The sequence below is a fragment of the Camelus ferus genome, chromosome 10 (genome assembly GCF_009834535.1).
Source record: "Camelus ferus isolate YT-003-E chromosome 10, BCGSAC_Cfer_1.0, whole genome shotgun sequence".
Lineage (NCBI taxonomy): Eukaryota > Metazoa > Chordata > Mammalia > Artiodactyla > Camelidae > Camelus > Camelus ferus.
In genome coordinates, this window is record NC_045705.1 from 30,836,920 (window position 1) to 30,856,621 (window position 19,702).

General features: G+C 45.4%; 1 protein-coding gene across 39 annotated transcripts in view; it reads left to right on the plus strand.

Moving 5' to 3' along the window:
- MADD (MAP kinase activating death domain) overlaps nucleotides 1-19,702 on the plus strand; it is a 37,669-nt gene that overhangs the window by 13,201 nt on the left and 4,766 nt on the right. For 10 of the 39 annotated variants that reach the window (XR_004323182.1, XM_032488566.1, XM_032488576.1 and 7 more), the window contains exons 16-32: nucleotides 1,218-1,277; nucleotides 1,638-1,740; nucleotides 2,098-2,284; nucleotides 2,381-2,531; nucleotides 2,846-3,052; nucleotides 5,778-5,878; nucleotides 6,433-6,516; nucleotides 6,847-7,005; nucleotides 9,108-9,216; nucleotides 9,501-9,563; nucleotides 9,798-9,918; nucleotides 10,021-10,126; nucleotides 11,225-11,335; nucleotides 12,964-13,071; nucleotides 17,181-17,345; nucleotides 17,593-17,665; nucleotides 17,784-17,890. Coding sequence is in view for 38 of the 39 variants with exons in the window: in XM_032488566.1 (XP_032344457.1) it covers nucleotides 1,218-1,277; nucleotides 1,638-1,740; nucleotides 2,098-2,284; nucleotides 2,381-2,531; nucleotides 2,846-3,052; nucleotides 5,778-5,878; nucleotides 6,433-6,516; nucleotides 6,847-7,005; nucleotides 9,108-9,216; nucleotides 9,501-9,563; nucleotides 9,798-9,918; nucleotides 10,021-10,126; nucleotides 11,225-11,335; nucleotides 12,964-13,071; nucleotides 17,181-17,345; nucleotides 17,593-17,665; nucleotides 17,784-17,890 (2,015 nt within the window). In the remaining variant the exon portion in view is untranslated. Of the gene's footprint in view, nucleotides 1-1,217; nucleotides 1,278-1,637; nucleotides 1,741-2,097; nucleotides 2,285-2,380; nucleotides 2,532-2,845; nucleotides 3,053-4,745; nucleotides 4,800-5,777; nucleotides 5,879-6,432; nucleotides 6,517-6,846; nucleotides 7,006-9,107; nucleotides 9,217-9,500; nucleotides 9,564-9,797; nucleotides 9,919-10,020; nucleotides 10,127-11,224; nucleotides 11,336-12,963; nucleotides 13,072-17,180; nucleotides 17,346-17,592; nucleotides 17,666-17,783; nucleotides 17,891-19,702 lie in introns of all 39 variants that reach the window. The other 29 variants (XM_032488591.1, XM_032488600.1, XM_032488569.1 and 26 more) reach the window with 11 other exon arrangements.

Genomic DNA, 19,702 nt, shown 5'->3' on the forward strand with positions numbered 1-19,702 from the left:
CGGCTGTTGCCTCTCACGTCGCTTCTCATGGCTTTCACTGCACATCTGGGGCTCTTGCTGGTTTCCTGATGGAAACTGTCTTCTGTAGCTAAAGAGAAGGCCCTGTTACATCACTTAGGATATTGACAGCTGGGGGATTACTGCTGCTTCTGGGGGGACCTCGGTCAGAGGAACATAATTAATATAGGGCTCATCAGCTGCCACCAGTCATGTGCCAGGTTCCTACTGCATGAACTTAGGACACCCTCCATCCCAAGAACTGGCTCACCAGGGCATGGCGTGAAGAGCCTGGCAGTGTTTATACAGTCAAGAAGCCTCTTATTTTGGCTTCATGTCAATGTAAGGCCTATGAGTGGGCCTGGTAGCATTGGTTGGCTTCTAGGGACAATTAAGCCCTTATTTAATTTTCACTTGTGATCTCTGACAGTTTGAAGGGCTCTTCTGAATTTACTCTGACTTTTATTTGTTTACTCTGGATTTTGTGCTGAAATATTTAATCACAGTAGAAAGTACAGTGAGAAGCAGCTTTCTGTATTTTTTAACTGACCTTTCTTCCCAGTGATTAAAACTGTGGGAATCAAAGGAATGTTCTTTGGTGGGGACGGGAACATAGGATAGATGGCCAGGAAGACATCACGGCTAGTGGTGTAGGGAGCTCCAACACTGTGGTGTCGATACACATGACTCGGTAGCTTAGGGATGGAAAGGTGTTGGTATCGCTGGCTTTCCTATGATCCAGTTGAAGGGGAGAGCAATTGAAATGCTTTCATTGCATGCTGATGCTTCCCTTCATTTGCTGCACTTATCACTCCCATCCAGCTCCCATCCTCACACCCCAGCCCACTTCCCATGACAGCATCTACAAGATGGGTCTCTCCCCTCTGCACACCTGCAGGCCCTCTGGACCCCTGTGCTAGATGTTTCATGAAAACCACTGGTCCCTCTTTCATGCATGTGCCTGTTTAGTACCTCAAGGCTCCTTGTGTCATTTACCCTGCCTCTGGTTTGAGAGGCCATAGTTTTAAGGATGGTCTTTCCTAGAGCCTTGGTTGTCTTGGCTGGTCACTTGGCTTCCAGCTCTGAGGTGACTAAGAACCAAAGGTTATGTGCACTAAGCTTTGGGAGAGTGCTCAGGTTATCTGACTTACAGCTCCACTGAGGGGTACAGGGGTTGTGATGTCATGGTGCACCTACTAATTTTGTATTTTGTGTCCCAGTATTTGGGCTAAATACTCTAATGGAGATTGTTACTGAAGCCGGCCCCGGGAGTGGTGAAGGTGGGTCTTGCCCGTGAGCTATGCATGATCTGTTTTTTTCTTAGCATCTTCTGTGCCTGCCTGAGGGCCATCCTCCTCATGGAGCAAGCGTATCACACAAGTGGCCTGCCCTGCCCTGTCCCCCGTGACTCCTGTGCTTGCCCATGGGGCATGCTGCTGATGCATGTGGAGTGGCCTGAGGCTCCACCCCCACTTCCTCCACATTGCCATGGCTGGTTTCTGCCTATGTGTGATGCCCCAGGGTCACCCTCACCCAGCCCTTCTGGGGAATGGGTGTGGAACATGGCTGCCGAGAGCTGAGCTGACACTAGCTGCTGGACTACAATAGTGATGTCTCTCCTTCTGCCTTCCTGGCTCTAGGAAACAGAAGGGCCTTAGTCGACCAGAAGTCATCTGTCATTAAACACAGCCCAACAGTGAAAAGAGAGCCTCCATCACCTCAGGGTCGATCCAGCAATTCCAGGTAATAAACGGCAGAGTTGTTTTAAAAGTTCTCAGCTAGAGGTAGTGATTCCTGCACCGAACGTTAGGGATGTTCAAAAATGAGAGGGAAGCTCTCTGTTGGGTAGATGAAATCTGTTTCCATTCTGACTCAACCCCTATGCAGCAGTAATTGCTCATGGTGTTGAGGAGAGTGTGACAGCAGTGGTGGGTAACTGAGCAAACCAGGCTATCTGGAGAGGCAGGGGGTGGAGTGGACTTGGATGTTTGGAGACTTGGCTTTGCATTTTGCCCCTGGAGGCAAATCTGTAGTCTGGTGAAAGGGGGGATGCTCTGCAAAGGAGCTGATGACCACAGAAGTGGTGTGTGGCCCCCCTAGTGAGAACCAGCAGTTCCTGAAGGAGGTGGTGCACAGCGTGCTGGATGGCCAGGGAGTTGGCTGGCTCAACATGAAGAAGGTGCGACGGCTGCTGGAGAGCGAGCAGCTGCGAGTCTTTGTCCTGAGCAAGCTGAACCGCACGGTGCAGTCAGAGGACGATGCCCGGCAGGACATCATCCCAGATGTGGTCAGTGCTGGGGGCTGGGAGTTGGAATCAACTGGGAAGAGGGAGGTGGATGCCAGAGGCAGCGGTACCAATTCCAGCCCCGGGTTATTGTTGCAGGAGATCAGTCGGAAGGTATACAAGGGCATGTTAGACCTGCTCAAGTGCACGGTCCTCAGTCTGGAGCAGTCCTATGCCCACGCAGGTCTGGGAGGCATGGCCAGCATCTTTGGGCTTCTGGAGATCGCCCAGACCCACTACTATAGTAAAGGTAGGAGCAGGGAGGCAGCATACCGAACGCTTCTCCAAGAAGAGCTCTCCCACTCTTCTCTGAAAAGAATGAACTTGTCCCCTTGACAAGTTTCCCAGGGCCAGGCTGCTTCCCACTGGGCCCTGGGATTTTATTTCCTAGTGCATGTTTGTGGTGGGTATTTTTCTGTCATGAAAAAGACGATGTCAACTTTTCTTTCCTCACACTTCTTTCCTTCCACATCTTTCTATATCCTTGCTTCTCCCACCTCATTTCTGCACCTTGATTCTCACTCACCGTCTCTTTTTGACCTCTGTGTTTGATCCTTTCCCCAGAACCAGACAAGCGGAAGAGGAGTCCAACAGAGAGCATAAACACACCAGTTGGCAAGGACCCTGGCCTGGCTGGGCGGGGGGACGCGAAAGCCATGGCACAGCTGAGAGTCCCCCAGCTGGGGCCCCGGGCATCGAGTACTCCAGGAAAGAGTCCCAAGGAATTGGACACCAGAAGTTTAAAGGAAGAGAATTTTGTAGCATCTGTTGGTGTGTATCACTGTGTTTGGTGTGGTGGAGGAGTTACAGCTTCTTAAATATCACTCCCTCCTTTCAATTCATGCAGAATCCCACCTTTCTCTTCCCCATGCTTTGCTTTCTAGAGAGGGGGTTAGATTTGTGTCCATTTCTAATGGTATTTTTTATACTTCTCTATCCCTTACGCTTCATTTGTAGCCCCACCTTCATCTTAGGAAGTTTTGCTTAGAGGTCCCAGTAAGGCTTAGTGCCAGAGTCTGAGCTGTACTCCACGTCCCTCTCTTTTATTTACATCTGGATTTCTTCACATAGTGGAGAGGCCACATGAGCTCCTGGAAGCTACAAGGAACTTTATAGGTGCATCTTTGAGCTATAAAATTATGATTGTCTGGAGCTCTAGAGCCAGTTTTGCCCCATCCAACCATTATACTGTCCTTGAATTTGCTCCTTTGGGACGTGTCCAGCAATCCCATTTCCCTGGGTCCTGGACCTCGAGGTATAGATTTCTAAGTTAGCTTTCCTTTAAACATTTCTTTACTGCACTGGATTAGAGCTTGCTTACATTTGGTGTTTCTCCATTCCCACTAAGGCAGAGCCTTAGTGAGCGGTCTGGGTATCACCTCTGTTTGACTCATTCCTACCTGACCTTGAGTCATCTAGATTGCGTCTTTCTTTTTCTGGTTCTATGTCCCTGAGCAATAGCCTGCTAGCTGATGCCTCTTTGCTACATCCATTAGCAGTTGCCTTTTGCTCCCATAAATGGTAATGAGGAACCAGTCAACCCTGCCTTTCTCCTACTTGATGTGATGTTCCAGAAAGTATACTGACTGGCAAGTCTGGAGATCTTAAGTTTTAGTCCTGTATCGTCCCCTAACTAGGAAAGCAGCTTTGGGCAAATTGCTTCCCCTTTCAGGGTCTCTGTCTCCTCATCTGGGAAATGAGGAGATTGGACCAAGTAGATTCTAAAGTTCTTCCAGGAAAAGAATTGCTATGATCGGTATTCTCTCTTCTTTACCCCTACTAAGATGCTATTCTCAACTATTTAGTGTTCTCTGTCACCTTTGCCAGAAGCACTTTTCCAGATGATTGACTAAGAATGGTTCTCTTGGTAGGGCAGGCACTGATTCTGAGGGTAAGTTGGGATTTTTGGTGGCAGCAAGAAGGGATGCTAACTGCCTGCATGAGTGGCCTCTGTCCAATCCAGTGAATCAAACAGATTTGTGCTCATGCTTCTGAAACCCTTTGGCTGCTTGAGGTTGATCATCTATCTTATCTGGAATCTTTAAAGTTTGCCATTGCCCAGCTCCTTTGGCAGAGAGAGCATGGTGTGGTGGAAGTTTAAACTGATCCTAAGTTACGTGATCTTGAGCAAGTGCTGCAGCCTCTGTGGGGCCAGTTTCCTCATGCCAAATGAAGGAGCTTGGTTAGAAAGGCTCTTTCAGCTCTAACACCCTGCAGGATTTTTAATGCCCCACTGACGTTAGGATTAAGAATTTGTAGTGTTTAGTTCTTGAGCTGGGGGAAGGCATTAAATCTCTTGCTTTTTAACCTCCCTGCCCACTGTGAAGATCTCTTTTTATCTCTTGATTTGTAATCCTGTGCCTCAGACTGAATCAGCTTGGGTGGGTGGGTTTCCATTTCGTCTGTCTGACCAGCCTCTGACTCTCTCTGTCTTTCTCTCCTGCTTACATTGCATCTGGGGTAGAATTGTGGAACAAGCACCAGGAAGTGAAAAAGCAAAAAGCTTTGGAAAAACAGAGTAAGGAACAAATGCCCCTTCCCGTTCCCAAGTCTCCCATACCTGCCAACTCCCCAGGCCCAGTTGGGGCAGGCTCGCTTTGTCAGCCCCACCCCAAATTTGCTCTTGGAAGGGTATTTGAAATGAAAGCAGGTAGGTGATATGTGATTCATAGGTATGTGGCTTGTAGGCTGCTTCTTTCCCCTTCCCCTTGTAGCAAATCAGGCTGTAATCAGGGCATCCCCTGAGTAAAATCCCTTAGAGCTTGGTTCTCTATTGCTTCAGAGTTGGTGGGGAGAACGTTTGCCTATTTCAGTGCCCCTCATTGGCTGATATCTCCCTCACCCATTAGAAGGCCTGTGGGCACAGTTGGCAGAGATGGTTGCTGTCCCTCCGTGTTGAGTCTGTAGCTTCCCAACTCTCTCTGGTGGCTTGCCTAGGCACGCTTTCTTGCTTTCTGTCATTCTGTCCTTCTGCCATACCATTGTGGGTGGACGGGAAATATGAGGGTGGTTTTTAATCTTAAATGTAGAAGTTGCAGGGAAGGGGTAGGCAGCGTCCACTGAAACAGCTGGTGTTTTTTAACCTCACTGGCCACATCCATTTCTAGCCCCTTCAGACACATTTATTTGGGAAGCAAAGTGACAAGGGGACCCCTCAGTGGTTTCAGGCACAAGTGAAGCTCTGACTCTGAGTGCAGTGGAATGTGGTTCAGACATTTGTTTGTGGAACTTTTCTGTTTTAGGATGATGTGTTCAGAATTTTCTCAGGTTGAGATGGCTACAGAACCCTTAAGACCAGGTCTTATTTTTCCTGCTTGGTTCTTGAAGCATCTGGGGACTTCTCCTTCCAGTGGGGCCTGAGCGAGTGGCAGACCCTGGAAAGGTGACTGGGACATGCTGAGCAGGTCTGGGGCCAGGCTGTGCTGCTGTCCCACTCCCTTTGCCAGCCTGCCTCCAGCCTTTGTGTGCTGAGTAACAGAAGCCTTCCCCTACTCAGGGCCTGAAGTAATCAAACCCGTCTTTGACATTGGTGAGACGGAGGAGAAGAAGTCCCAGGTCAGCGCAGACAGTGGTGTGAACCTGACATCTGGTTCCCAGGTTTGTGACAACCTTGTTGAGAATTGCAAGCATCAGATTTGCTCTCTCACAATACTTCTTTAAGATAAAAACAAAACAAAGTGACAACCTTGAAACAATAACAATAAAAGAATGATGAAATAAGTGTAAAATATCCATGTAATACAATATCATTATCCATAAATGACTATTTTCAAAGAATTTAGTTATGTGGGGAAATGTTTACAAAGCTATATACAGTATAATGCAAATTTTATTTTTAAAATGTATAGAGAAAAGACTGAAAGGAAATATGGTAAAGAGTTAACAATGATTGATGTAGGTAGTAAATTTGTGGTTTATTTTTATTTCCTTATTTTTTCATACATTTTCTGTAGTGAGCATGTATTTCTTTAACATTCATTATTTTTCTTATTTGTAAGTCATATATATTTTATATTTAGGAAAAAACTGAATTTTTCATGACCTGTCTAGGGATGATAACAGGAGGGTGGAAATGGAGAAAAGGAAGAAGATACAGTATTCCTTAGGGAAACAGAGTAGATTGGACACCTCCCTAATGTGTCTTGTTTCAGAGGACTGATCCAGACTCTGTCATCGGTGTGAGTCCAGCTGTTATGATCCGAAGCTCAAGTCAGGACTCTGAAGTTAGCACCGTGGTAGGGGAACACCACGCTGGCATCTTGGTGGGTGGGATGTGGGTTCCCCTTTGGAGAAGGGGGCTACTTTCTCCTTCAGAGGCTGTTCTTAGTCTCAGGTCAGCTTGGTTCGCATGGTGGAGATGTTTACTGTCATAGGTCTTTGTACGTGGGATCACACCCTGAGATTTCACCCAGGGCTTCTCGTCTTGTAAAGAAGGTACTTCCAGAGGCCTCTGACACACCTTTGAAGTTGAATACTTTTTTAATGGCAGCAGAGACCTCTAACAGCTCGGCATTTCTGGGGCGCATCCCTGGGTAGTATCCTTTACTACCTTTTTTCCTTTCCAGGTGAGCAATAGCTCTGGAGAGACCCTTGGGGCGGACAGTGACCTGAGCAGCAACGCAGGTGATGGACCAGGCGGTGAGGGCGGCGCCCACTTGGCGGGCTCTCGGGGCACTTTGTCTGATAGTGAAATTGAAACCAACTCTGCCACCAGCGCCATCTTTGTAAGCTTCGTTTACTAACAAAAGAAGACTTTTTTAATTGGGATGGGGATGGGTTAGAAAAGGATGAAAAGTTAGGAGGGAATTAGAAGGAAAAGAGGAAGGAAGGAATGGATAACCCTCATATATTTGGCTTTAAAGAAAATGTTTCTTAAATTAGCTTTCTTCAGAGTCATTTGACTCCATGATCTGGGGCTTTTAGAACTCTCTCCTGAATCATTGATGAGTTGGGCTCCCTGCCCAGTCAGATGAAGGCTTCGACTCCTATGTGGCAATAACCCCTGTGTTTAAAGTAAACAAAGTGATGCCTTTGTGGCAATGTCAGGGCAGTTACATCTCTCTTTGTACCAGCCTACCTATTTTTATGGGCTAGTCTAGTTTTATTCTGGTCACTGCTTTATTTTGGTGTATTCCTAACAGTTATTTGAAGCTCTCCTTCATTAATACTAAATGATTTACTAAATGCCAGATTCTATACTAAAGAAACAAGGATGATAAGGCATGATTCCCATTCTCAAGAAGTTTGCAATTCAGTATATTCGGCTACAACTGATCTCTTCTGACAGGTGAGGGAAACAAAGCCTTAAGAAAAAAAGATCTTGCCCTAGGTTATACAATAAGCCAGTGATCAGTTGTAATTAAGTTAATTCTCTTCAGTCCCTGTCTTTAGACACGCTGCCCTCCAGTGTGTACATGCATCTTTAGGCAGCATTAAGCATTCTGATATACTCGCTACTTCGTTAGGCAGAGATGAGAATGGATACTCTCTACAGGAGCTCATAGGTCCTCATCTTTGGTCTATGGGGAGAATGGAAGATGAAATTTAAATGAAATAAATTATGTAACACTGGTGATCATTCCCACCCCCAGGACCTTCTATATATGTGTTTCTAATAGAGCAGGTGACATCCCAGAGTGAAGGTAGGGAATAGGATTGAGAGTCAGCAGAGCCATTCAAGTTAATGGATTTTAACTCTTCCTGAGTCTAAACAGAGCCTTTACTAAGAGAACTTTAAATCCGTCTGGTGTGCTTCCATTCTGGAGGTTAAGATCCATGTTATGGAGTAGCAGTCATGCAAGAAGCCATTCATCTGTGTGCTACCTTTCCTGCCACCTTCCTGGGACAGATTCTGACTTGTCCTGTGCTTCTGAGCAAGGGCTCTTTGTACAGTTGAGTTGCTGACAGCAGTTACCTAAATTTCTTGGCTCAAAAAAGGCTATTTTAGCAAGAAATAAGTTATATTAAGTTAATATGGTTCATTGAACAAGGGGTTGGGCTGTGAACCAGGAAACTGGCATTTAGACACACTAAGTAGGTATTGCCTAATAACTTTTGATCAGTTGCTTCTCTGCTTATGCTGTTGCATGTGTTGTGATGTGGGCATGAAAACTACCTCTTACCCCGCTGAAAATCTTTTCTGACTGAATAGAAAGTCTAATATTGTCTAATATCTATCTAATCATCTAATATCTAATAATATATAATAATAATACTGTATAATATCTAATTAGTGGCAGATAAAGTTAGTGGTATACCTATGTGGGAAGATATTTATAAGAGATGGTAGGAGAGAAGAAATTAACATTTATCAAATACCAGCCATGTGCCGGACGCTATTAAGTGCTTTTATGTATTTTCTCATTTAATCCCTGGAATGGCCTATGGGGCAGGTGTTATAACCTTCCTTTTACAGGTGAGGAAAATGAGTCTCAGAGAACTAAGTTTTGTACCTAAGATCGCACAGTAAGAGGCAGGAATCTGAAACTTGGTCAGTCTAATTTCAAACCCAGTGTTCTTTTTACTGCACCATGCTGCTATAGAGAATTTGCCTAATTTTTTATTAAGACCGAAGAGTCTTATAGAGACTAAAGGGTAAAGATAAGTAAAAATGAAAACATGATTGCATTTTTTGGGAGGCAGTAACAGAAAGCAGATTGACTTCTGGTCAAATCCTTGAGGCAAGCAGAGAAGCATAGGCGGGGCTGCTGGAATATGTGTGGCTAATGATGGTGACTGGTGTGTGAGCCTCTTAATGAGCTGCTTGGTTTACTTTGCCCTGTTCACTGGTACCTTGGGCAGCTGACCTATTGCCTCTTCTTTCTAGGGTAAAGCCCACAGCTTGAAGCCAAGTGTTAAGGAGAAGCTGGTGGGCAGCCCAGTTCGCTCTTCTGAAGATGTAAGCCAGCGAGTCTATCTCTACGAAGGACTCTTAGGTGAGAAGCAGACTGGGAAGGCCCCTTGCACTGGAAGGAAGCTGGACTCAGCTGGGGAAGAGGGTGGCACCAAACAAGCAGCTGCTTGGCTTTTTGCTGATGTCATTGCTGATGTGAGAGGGCAGTTTTATATCTGAAGCAGGAGACTGACTGGGTCTGGAAAATGCAATGGGTGAAAACTAGGAGAGACTGGAGTTTGGTATTAATCAACAGCTTCTGTCTTTCTGTCTTCCTTTCTTTTACTTTTCTTGCTACCATGGTCCTTCCTGCTCACAAATTGGCAGGAAGGGACAAAGGATCGATGTGGGACCAGTTAGAGGATGCTGCTATGGAGACCTTTTCTATAAGTAACCACCTTTCTTTGTGTGCTGTGTTCATCCCTCCTCCTTGGGAGGGACTGGGCCTCACTTGGAGGCAGCTGGGGCTGGTGGCAGGAATGTTAGATCTGAGGTGGGGAGGCTCATGTTTCCTTTGCCCTGGAATTTGTAATGACTCCCTTTTATCTGGAGTTCACTCTATTTTGCTTTGGCAACCATATTCTTTGTGTGTTTACATAAGCCCCTAAAAAACTCTATTCACAGGCAAAGAGCGTTCTACTTTGTGGGACCAAATGCAGTTCTGGGAAGATGCGTTCTTAGATGCTGTGATGTTGGAGAGAGAAGGGATGGGTATGGACCAGGGCCCTCAGGAAATGATAGACAGGTATGAGGCTTAGAAGCCCTTGGGAAAATGCAAATTCAGCCCCTTCCCAGTTAATTCTGTGTTCTCCCCCCAGAGGCTGACTTGTCCTGGTCTTCTGCTCAGGTACCTGTCCCTGGGAGAGCATGACCGGAAGCGCCTAGAGGATGATGAAGATCGTTTGCTGGCCACACTCTTGCACAACCTCGTCTCCTACATGCTGCTGATGAAGGTAATACCAGTTTGCTTATGCCCAGCTACTGCTGATGCCGGACGGCACGGCTTGTTCCTGTTGCCCAGATTCTGGGGCGGCTGGGAAGCTGTCCGGGTGTCTTACTAGGGCTGTCTTCCTCGTTGAAAGTCTGAGGCTTCTCTGCTACTCACACATGATCCGTTTATCTGCTGCTGCCAGGCTGCTGTGCTAAGGAATGTTGTGAAGGTGACCAGTGGTTGCATGCCATTTGTCTATTTTGAATTTTGAGCGGGCTTCCTTTGCTAAATAGTTTTAGAATGCCTATAGAACTCCCCACAGAATACAATGAATTTTTTAAAAAATTGTTTGAAGTTGTAGGTTCTGAACCCTTAGAACAGATGCTCAGAATTCATTTTTTAGTACTAGTCTTTTATCATATAGCCTTTTCCTAGATGTAAAAGAGCTACCCATTAAAAAGTAATGGTGAGTTCTGGTTTGACTTGGTTATAGTTGGTTTTTACAGCTGTGGAAGAACTATGTTACCAAACAGAAGTGTCCTCTGAAAAGGGCTTGGTGGGTAGAAGGGGGATGTTCTGAGAATGAGCCCCTGGACTTCTCCTCCTCCCGTTCTCCCAGCCTCTCTAAATGTGAAGGAACTCATTCATCAAATGCGGAGAATGCCCTGCAGACCCTCTTGGTTTATTTCATTTTCTGTTTAAGGGTCACTCTACTCTTTAACTCCGGAGGTACCAGTTAACTCTGATTGGGAAAGGGTGGTGATCTTTGAGCCTAGGAGGTTGTCTTGGCAACAGCTGAGTCTAGAACGTTTCTACTCTAATTCATTACTGTCTGGAATTACACTCTGAGGAGCCCCAGGAGCTTTAGGGGTGAATGTTATGGTACTGGTTGAGGGGAGGGAAGATACGACCCTTTGAGTCCCCATCCACTTAAATCAGAACTGCTTTAAGAGCCGCTTTTGTGCAGAAGTCAAAGGGAGACAGAGCCAGGGTTTTTCTTCCCAGACTTGGCAGAACACACAGTTGAATGTTTTCTCCTAGCCTCAGTGATGTGGTGTTTTAGAATTCTACTCCTCTTAGATAGTAGGAAAGTTACTAAGATCCTGTTTTGGCTTTCCAGGTAAATAAGAATGACATCCGGAAGAAGGTGAGGCGCCTGATGGGAAAGTCCCACATTGGGCTTGTGTACAGCCAGCAAATCAATGAAGTGCTCGACCAGCTGGCAAACCTGGTGAGCACACCTGGGCCATCCCTTCGGCTCCCTTCCACTGCACTGGTCAGCCTCCCAGGAGTGGACCTTGTGGCCTAACACAGAGGCTGCCCCATGGGTCATTTTTTAGCTTGTATATTTTTCAAAATCCCTCTTTCTGAAAATAAGGCTTTGACTCTAGATGAGGCTTTGGCCCTTCTGTTTGGTGATAGGATTCTCTGCACCAACACCATCCTATTGCAGCCATTTCAGCATGTGTGTGGTCTGTAGACTTTTGTGGATCTTCAAGGTGAATACTGTTTTCATGATAATATGAACACGTTATTTGTCTTTTTCATCAGGTTAACATTTGCACTAATGGTGCAAAAGCTCAGGTGGGTAAAACTACTGGTGCTTTAACACATTGAAGACAGTGGTGCCAAACCATGCTCATGTCCCCCTCCACACACTGTCAGGTAAAAATAAAACAAAAAGCCAGTTTCACTTGTGAATGTCTTTGATGAGGCAGTTAAAATGATCAGTTTCATTAAATCTGATCATTGATTATATATCTTTTTAATATTCTATGTGACAAAATGAGGAATATACATAAAGCATTTCTGCTGCAAACCAAAGTATGGTGATCGTTTCAAGGAAAAGCAATTTGTGACAATTTGAGTTGCAGGATAAACCTGCAGCTCTGTTCATAGGACATCATTTTTACTTGAAAGGATGATTTGGAGTTGGATATTTGGCAGACTTTTGAGCTTGAAGATTCTCAGTATTTAAAGGCTTTTCTAATGAGGTTAATGATGATGTTAATGTGATTTTTTTTTTTATATTGTATAATGAAACATGTCAGCGTTTGGAAGAGCTGCATAACTTGGTGAACCAGTATTTTCCAGATGATGGATGTGTAATGTTACAAATTCAAGGATGGGTAAAAGACCCACTCAAAATGTAAAGCAGGCAAATGGATTTTTAATGTAGCAAAGTACAAAATGTTGATTGATACATTTTCAGATTCCACATTGCTGCTAAGAAACTGCTACTTCTTGAGGCTCTGGTGTAGTATCAAAGAAGAATATGAATATTTATCTGGAAAGCCTAGTAAAATACTCCTCTCTTTTCCAGATACCTATTTGTGGGGTCAGATTTTCTTTAATATACTCCAACCAAAGCAGCATATCACAACAGATTGAATACAGAAACAGATATGAAAACACAGCGATTTTTTATTAAGCCAGACATTAAAAAGACTTGCAAAAATATAAAACAGTGCTGTTCTTCAAATTTTATTTTGTCCTGGGAGATATAGTTAAAATATGTTATTTATATTACCATGTAATGGATTGATTATTAATGAATTACTTATTACTTTAAAATTAATTAATAAATGCTTAAATTTTTCAGTTTTAATTTCTAGTATGGTAAACTTCTATAAATATAACTCACATAAACATAAACTCTTGGAGGTCATCAATAAAATTTAAAAGGTAAAGGAGTCCTGAGACCAAGAAGATTGAGAACACATCCATGGCGGCCAGTGACCAGCAGATGGCACTACTCTAAGGAAGCTGATATGGATTGAATTGCTGAATGGGGTGTTTTGGCCCAGAGTGCTCTGTAAGAGGGATGTTTGAATGTCCCTAAAATCTCTCTCTCCTCAGAATGGACGTGATCTCTCTATCCGGTCCAGTGGCAGCCGGCACATGAAGAAGCAGACATTTGTGGTACATGCGGGGACAGACACAAATGGAGACATCTTTTTCATGGAGGTAGGTGCTGGTTCATGCTAGAGGCCCAAAGGAACATTTCAGAGTCATAACGAACTCCTAGAACTGATGCCAGAATATTTTTTCCCACTTAACTCATTCATCTTCATGATCTATTTAATCATTAAATTGTCAGGCTCTTATGCAAACAAATTAATATAATAGGTAATTTCCTATCGTTTCTTTTACATATAGATTGAATAGATGATATAGTCACACTGTCCATAAGTCAAAACAACATAAAATGCTGTATGTTGGCAAGCCTTGCTCTCATTCTTATCCCCTTCCACTCAGTTTCCCATCCACCTCACCCCTTCTTCCTGTAGGTAACCACTTTTATTTAAAACCACTTTGTATCTACCAGTGGTTTTCTATGTAAAAACAATAAAATATGAACATAAATTCTTACTTTTCTACGTTTTTACATAAAGGTAGCACATCATATCCACTGATGTATACCTTGCTTTTTTCATTAAATATATTCTGGAGAGCTTCTGTATCAGTACAAAGAGAGATTTCTTCTTTTTACAGCTGTATAGTATTCCACTGTGTGCCTGTACCATAGTTTACTAACCGGTTAGTATATACGTACCCTTGGTTTTCTTCCAGATTTTTGCTGTTGCTAATAGTGCGACTCTGAATGATGCTGTGCCTGCTTCATTTCATACATGGGCAGGTTTATCTAAGAATTGGGAGTCTTACACTTTAGATTTTTTGCTGATTGCATCTCCTTAGTGTTGCTTAACATGTTCCTCTACCACTTGTATTTCTTACAAACTAGCAGTTCAGTCCAGAGGTTCGGTCAGTTTCAGATTCAGTGTTTGGCAAGAATAGGTGGTGCTGTTACTTCCTGCTGCCTCACGTGGTCGGCTCTCTCCTCGTGATCCTAGGTTCAGAAGTGGGCAGCCTGCTCTAGCCCCTGTAAAACTCATTAGTTTTCTGATTTCGCTTATGGTGTTTTTTGCCATGCAGAATTTTTTTAACTTTTATATAGTTGATTAGCCCTTTCTTTTGTGGCTTCCGGATTTTGAGTCATAGTTTGGAAAACTCTTTCTTACTCCAATATTGAAAAGGAAATTGACTGTGTTTTCTTCATTTCCGTGTTTTTAATTCTAAAATAGATCTCTTTCTAAGTAATTTTAGGGACCAAGTACAAATCCTATATAAAGTAGTGAAATTAGTTTTTACAAGTATTTCCGTTGCCTTTTGGCTTAGTTGAATTTGATTTTCACATTCACAGCTTTTTGAACAGATGGTTTATCAAACACGGGGCGCAGTTTCTGCTCTGAGGCAGAAACAAACATGATGATATAGCTGAGAAGAGGGTCATTTTCATGTCACCTTCAAGTGTTAGAATTTGGCTGAGTGCCTTTCAGAGCTGAGGGCTAACTTAGGACATCTGAACCACAGTAACTCCAGAGATTTCATTGCAGTACAGAGCTCACTGTCACTGCTGTACAAAGCCCCTGGAGTGTGGGATGGATCCATCACCTCATAGATGCTCCCCCTGAACTGCCAAACAAGTGGACCTCATTCACTTTGTCAGCACTGGGCTACCGTGAGGTGATCAGATTTAGCCTTACACAGCACAGCCTGCTGGCTGCATGATCAGCAGTTTGCAAAGACTTTAAAAAAAAAATCTTTATTGCCTTTAGTTACAAAAGTAAAACAGGATATACTATAAAAGTTTTAAACCACTTAAATAAATTAAATAAATAAGTAAAGTAAAAAGTAGAAGTTTCCCTTCACTTCCTTCCAATGCCATGTCTCAGAGGTAACCACTAGTAAAGAATTTGGTGTGAATCCTGTCAGATTTTAAAAATGCATATTTGTATAAATATAGCTTAATTACATGGAATTAGTGTTTATAAAAATCATATGGGGTGGTGGGTAATAGCTCAGTGGTAGAGTGTGTGCTTAGCGTGCACAAGGTCCTGGGTTTAGTTCCTAGTACCTCCATTTAAAAAAAGTGATATCAAACTACAAATATTGTTATGTAATTTGGTGTTTTTGACTTAATGTGTCACAGACATCTTTATATCTACATATTACAGAAATCTGTCTGTTTTTTTAAATGGTGCCCTAACCATTAGGGCATAGGTGTTATATGGCTGTGCCATAGTTTATTTAGCTGGTCCTTTAAACAACATTTTATTATCCTTGAGCATACATCTTCACACACTCGCATGAGAGTTTCTGTAGGACAGACTCTTAGTGTGAAATTTCTGAATCAAGCTCATACATGTATGTTTACAGCTTTGGCAGATTTTGCCAAGTCGCCATCCCAAAGACTGCACTAGCTGACACCTCCACCAGCAGCATAGGCAAACAGGGCCCATTTCTGCCATCAGCTCTCTAGCCTGGAAACCGTGTGTTCTCCTAAACACCTGTCCCTCTTCTTTACCTGGCGTTCTTAAAGGGTTATGCAGTGTGGAATGGTCTTCAGCTTCCCCACAGAGAGAACCACAGAGTTCAGCTGGGGCTAGAACCCAAGCTTCTAATTCCTACTCAGCTGCTTTGGCCCTTTTCTTCCTAAGGCTTTTGAACCCCAGTAAACGTTTAAGTAGTAGATTAAAACTGGTAGTCTTGTGTATTCCTTATTCATTCACTTAATATTTATGGAGCACATATTATAGCCAGGTACTCCACTGGGTCTGGAGTTGCAGCAGTGAATAAGGGAGTGGTTTCTGTTGCTCTTGCAGGGTTGACAAGCCATGGGGGTGTCAGATCATTAAAAACACAGTGTCATAAAGTATAATGAGTTTTATGAGAGATGTCTGGGGGGCTAGTGTTCTAGGAATACATGGCAGAGGGCCTGGGAGTCATGGGCAACCCTTAGAAGTGATTTTTGAACTTAAACTTGAAGGAAGAGTAGGAGTTAATGGCTTGAGTGGGGGAAGGAAGGTGTGTTCCAAGGGTATTTGAGCTAGAAGGGGTGGGACTCGATGGCGTAGTTAGAGGGAAAGGAAGGAGTCTTGCATCACACCTTCATTTCTAGCTTGGACAGCTGGGGGGATGGTGATGCTGTTTACTCAAACAGGAGATTTAGAAGGAGGATCTGCATGGAAGGAGATGTGGAGTTCAGGTTTGGACATGATGAGTTTGAGGTCTGCCAGTGAGACATCCAGGTAGAGAGAGGTCAGAAATCAGGAGGACAGAGAAAGATTCAAAAATCATCAATGTGGTCGTAATAAAATTATCATTATATTTCTTATAGTTATATTGTTGTTGGTAGCAGGTAAGTCCAGGGTACTTTCTGTGTGCCTGGCTTTATTCTAACAATTTTATGCAGATTAACTTAATCTAACCGTAACTTCATGAAGTTACTACTATTATTACCATCCTCATCTTACACATGAGGAAACGTAGACACAGATTAACTCATTTAAGGTGACGCAGCTAAGTTTGGGGACAGCCGGAATCTAAACCCAGGTAGTCTGATCTTAGACCTGTGCTCTTAACCATCATGCTCTGTCTCCCACAATAATTCAAGGCATATGCACAGATACATTCACCTGAGGGAGAATGTTGAGCAAGAAGAGGATGTGAAGGAGAACGTTTGCCTTTCAGTTTGTATCACCTGTATTGTATAATTCATTGTGCAGTAAGCATTGTCCATGTGTTATTTGTGTAATTAGTTTTTTAAGAGATTCATGCAGAGCTAGGGCCAAGCCAGGATTAGAAGACGGGTTGGTTGCATTTTTCCCCCTTGGTTAAGTCTGCTGTAATGCCCTCCTTTGTGCTTGTCAGTAGAGATGATTCCTAAGGTTGTATGGTGGAGGCATGGACAGCCTCTGAGTGCTTTAAGTCCAGGATGTGTAAGAGGTAATAAACATTGACTGAAGTGCAAAGTGAGCTTCCTTCCTTGCCCACAAGTTCCTTTCAGTGACTTTTCCTCTGTCAGTAAACCTTCTAGTGGACAGTATGTCCAGCACTTGAGTTTTGTGTCTCCACCTAAGACAGACTGAGTATGAGGCAGAAAACCTGACCTTGAGGGTGCTCCGAGGACCAGCTGTGCCATCCTTCCCCGTGGGGAATAGGATGTCGTGTGGCCTGGTGTGGGAGAGACTCAAGGAGACCAGGGCCTCTGACTGCCCCGTGCGCCTCCGCAGGTGTGTGACGACTGTGTGGTGTTACGCAGTAACATTGGGACCGTGTACGAGCGCTGGTGGTATGAAAAGCTCATTAACATGACCTACTGTCCCAAGACCAAGGTGTTGTGCTTGTGGCGTAGGAATGGCTCTGAGACCCAGCTCAACAAATTCTATACTAAGAAGGTACGTGTGAGCTCAGTTCGGATTGGGGGTGGGCCTTGGGGGAAAAGTGTTGAGTTTCTTGCAGGGAAGTTAACATTCCACACTCCACGTCTGGAGCCCCACTTTTGCCTCTGGCTGTTGTGTGGGACTTGTAAAGCTGTCTCTGAGGTCCTGGCGTCGGCCCAGGCCTTCAGCAGCCGTGCCAGAGCAGAGGGTGGGGGGCTCGGGAGGGCTTATGCGACAAGACAGCTCTCTCCCTGTGCCACAGTGTCGGGAGCTGTACTACTGCGTGAAGGACAGCATGGAGCGTGCTGCCGCCCGACAACAGAGCATCAAGCCGGGTGAGAGAGCACGGTTCCTTCCGCCCTTCTGAGTGGTGGAGGCCTGACACAGAGGTCAGGCCTGGGATCCCCCCACTCCTGCCGTTGAGTTAGCTGACCACCTCCTCCCTCACCACAGGACCGGAACTAGGGGGCGAGTTCCCTGTGCAGGACATGAAGACTGGTGAGGGTGGCTTGCTGCAGGTCACCCTGGAAGGGATCAATCTCAAGTTCATGCACAACCAGGTAGGTGTGAGCGGCAGCATGAGGCTCTCTCGCCCAGTTGTGCCCTCTGCAGTGAGGATCAGTGTCCAGGTCCCCAGTGCTTCCCCAGTAAGCATGAGAGAGGCCTCTGGGCTAGTGAAGGATTCTAACCAGCTGGCCCAGAGAGCGGCCGAAGGGGAGGGCACAGTGACACCGCAGGGAGCCTGTGTGGGAGGAGGGAGAGAGAAGGAGCCTTGGTGGCCGGGTGGCCCCTGTCCGTTAGACTCAGCACAGTGTGAGTGGGAGCGTCTCACCCGGCCCTTCTTCGCACAGTGTCCGCCTCCCCTCACCCCAGGGTGTGCTTCTGCTTGCTGGTTTCGCTTGGAGAGTCTAGACCGACTGATGCCCCTGCGCAGTGCTGGTGCGCGTGCAGCTTGTGTGTGTGTGTGAGTAGCTTGTGTCTGTCCTACCCGGAGTGTGTGTGTTTATTTGCCTTTTTTTCCTGCTGATTCTTCTTCCCATTCTTTTCCTTCCTCTGAGTGTCCCGACTCCTCCGTTCCCTGCTCCACAGGCCCCACTCCCCTTCTCTTGACTGGGGAGCTCTTCAGGATTATCTTTCCCTCAGTGTGACTCCACCATAGGAGCTGACTTTTTTCTCTCTTGGTCTTCTAACACAGCGCTACTTTTTCTCTCAGTGGACATTCCTTAAGCTAATTCCTTTCTGAGGCCAGCGCATCATCCCAGGTCCGTTCCCAGTCCCGACTCTTCACACAAGTGCCTTCCCTCCCCCGTCCCTGATGTACTGGTTCCTCTCCTTGAGGCTCTGAGCCAGACCCGGATGGGCAAAGCGCCACAGCCCCAAGCCAGGCAGCAGATCCTCAGGGGCGGTGAACATCTGGACCCTGGGCCTTCCTCCCTCCACTTGCCATCTTAGTTCTCCTTTCAGGAATCCAGCTGGGCAGCTTGGAGTGATGGGAGTGTACTTCTAGGAGTATATTTACTATTAGTAATAAGAGTATATTCAATAGCATACTTAAGACCTTAGGGTCAGCCCAAAGAGGGGTTTACTTAAGTACTTTTCTGGACTATGAAGGTACCAGCACCCGTTGGGGAGCAGGCTTCTGACCACTCGGCCATGGCCTCCCCTGGTGCCTCACCTTCTGAAGAAAAGATCTCGTTAAATGACACCCGATGTCCTCTTCCGGGTCCCCGCCTTGGTATAGCCCCTTTGGACCAACCTAACATCTTACCGTTACAAAGCACATACAGGCTGGTCTGTAGTTTAAGGCTTTGCCCCAGAAGGGAGATCCTATGGAGAGAGGACGTCCAGCCCTGACAGATGATGAGAGAACAGCCTTGGGGTCCACCATTTAGCGCACAGCAGTCAGCTTGTGTTGAGGAAGCACTAGACCCCCGGTGGGGTTCTGCAGTGTGGGGTGAAGGTGGGAAAAGTGTGGTGTTTGGTGTCAGGACATACATGGATTCACAGCCCAGCTTCATTATTCACGGACAAATATACTTTCTGAGCCTCAGTGCCCTCGTCTGTCAAACGAGGGTGGTGCTGTGGCCTGTGCCAGTAGACGTGGGGATCACAGGGAGTATCGCAGAACCCCTAGTAGGTGCTGTAAGCAGTAGCTTTCATTACTGTCACCACGTACTTCTTGGGAGAGCCTGGATCCTGTTTCAAGGAAGATGCCAACACCTCCCTCCCCAAGGACAGTCTGAGGGGAGCTTTGTGCCCGTGCCAGCCCTCTGCGCCGGAGGAGGATGCATGGAAGGGTAGAGAGCTGATGGGCTGAGGGGGGCCTCCGGGGCACAGTGTCCTACAAGCGCTGCCCTGGGCCGAGGGTGTGG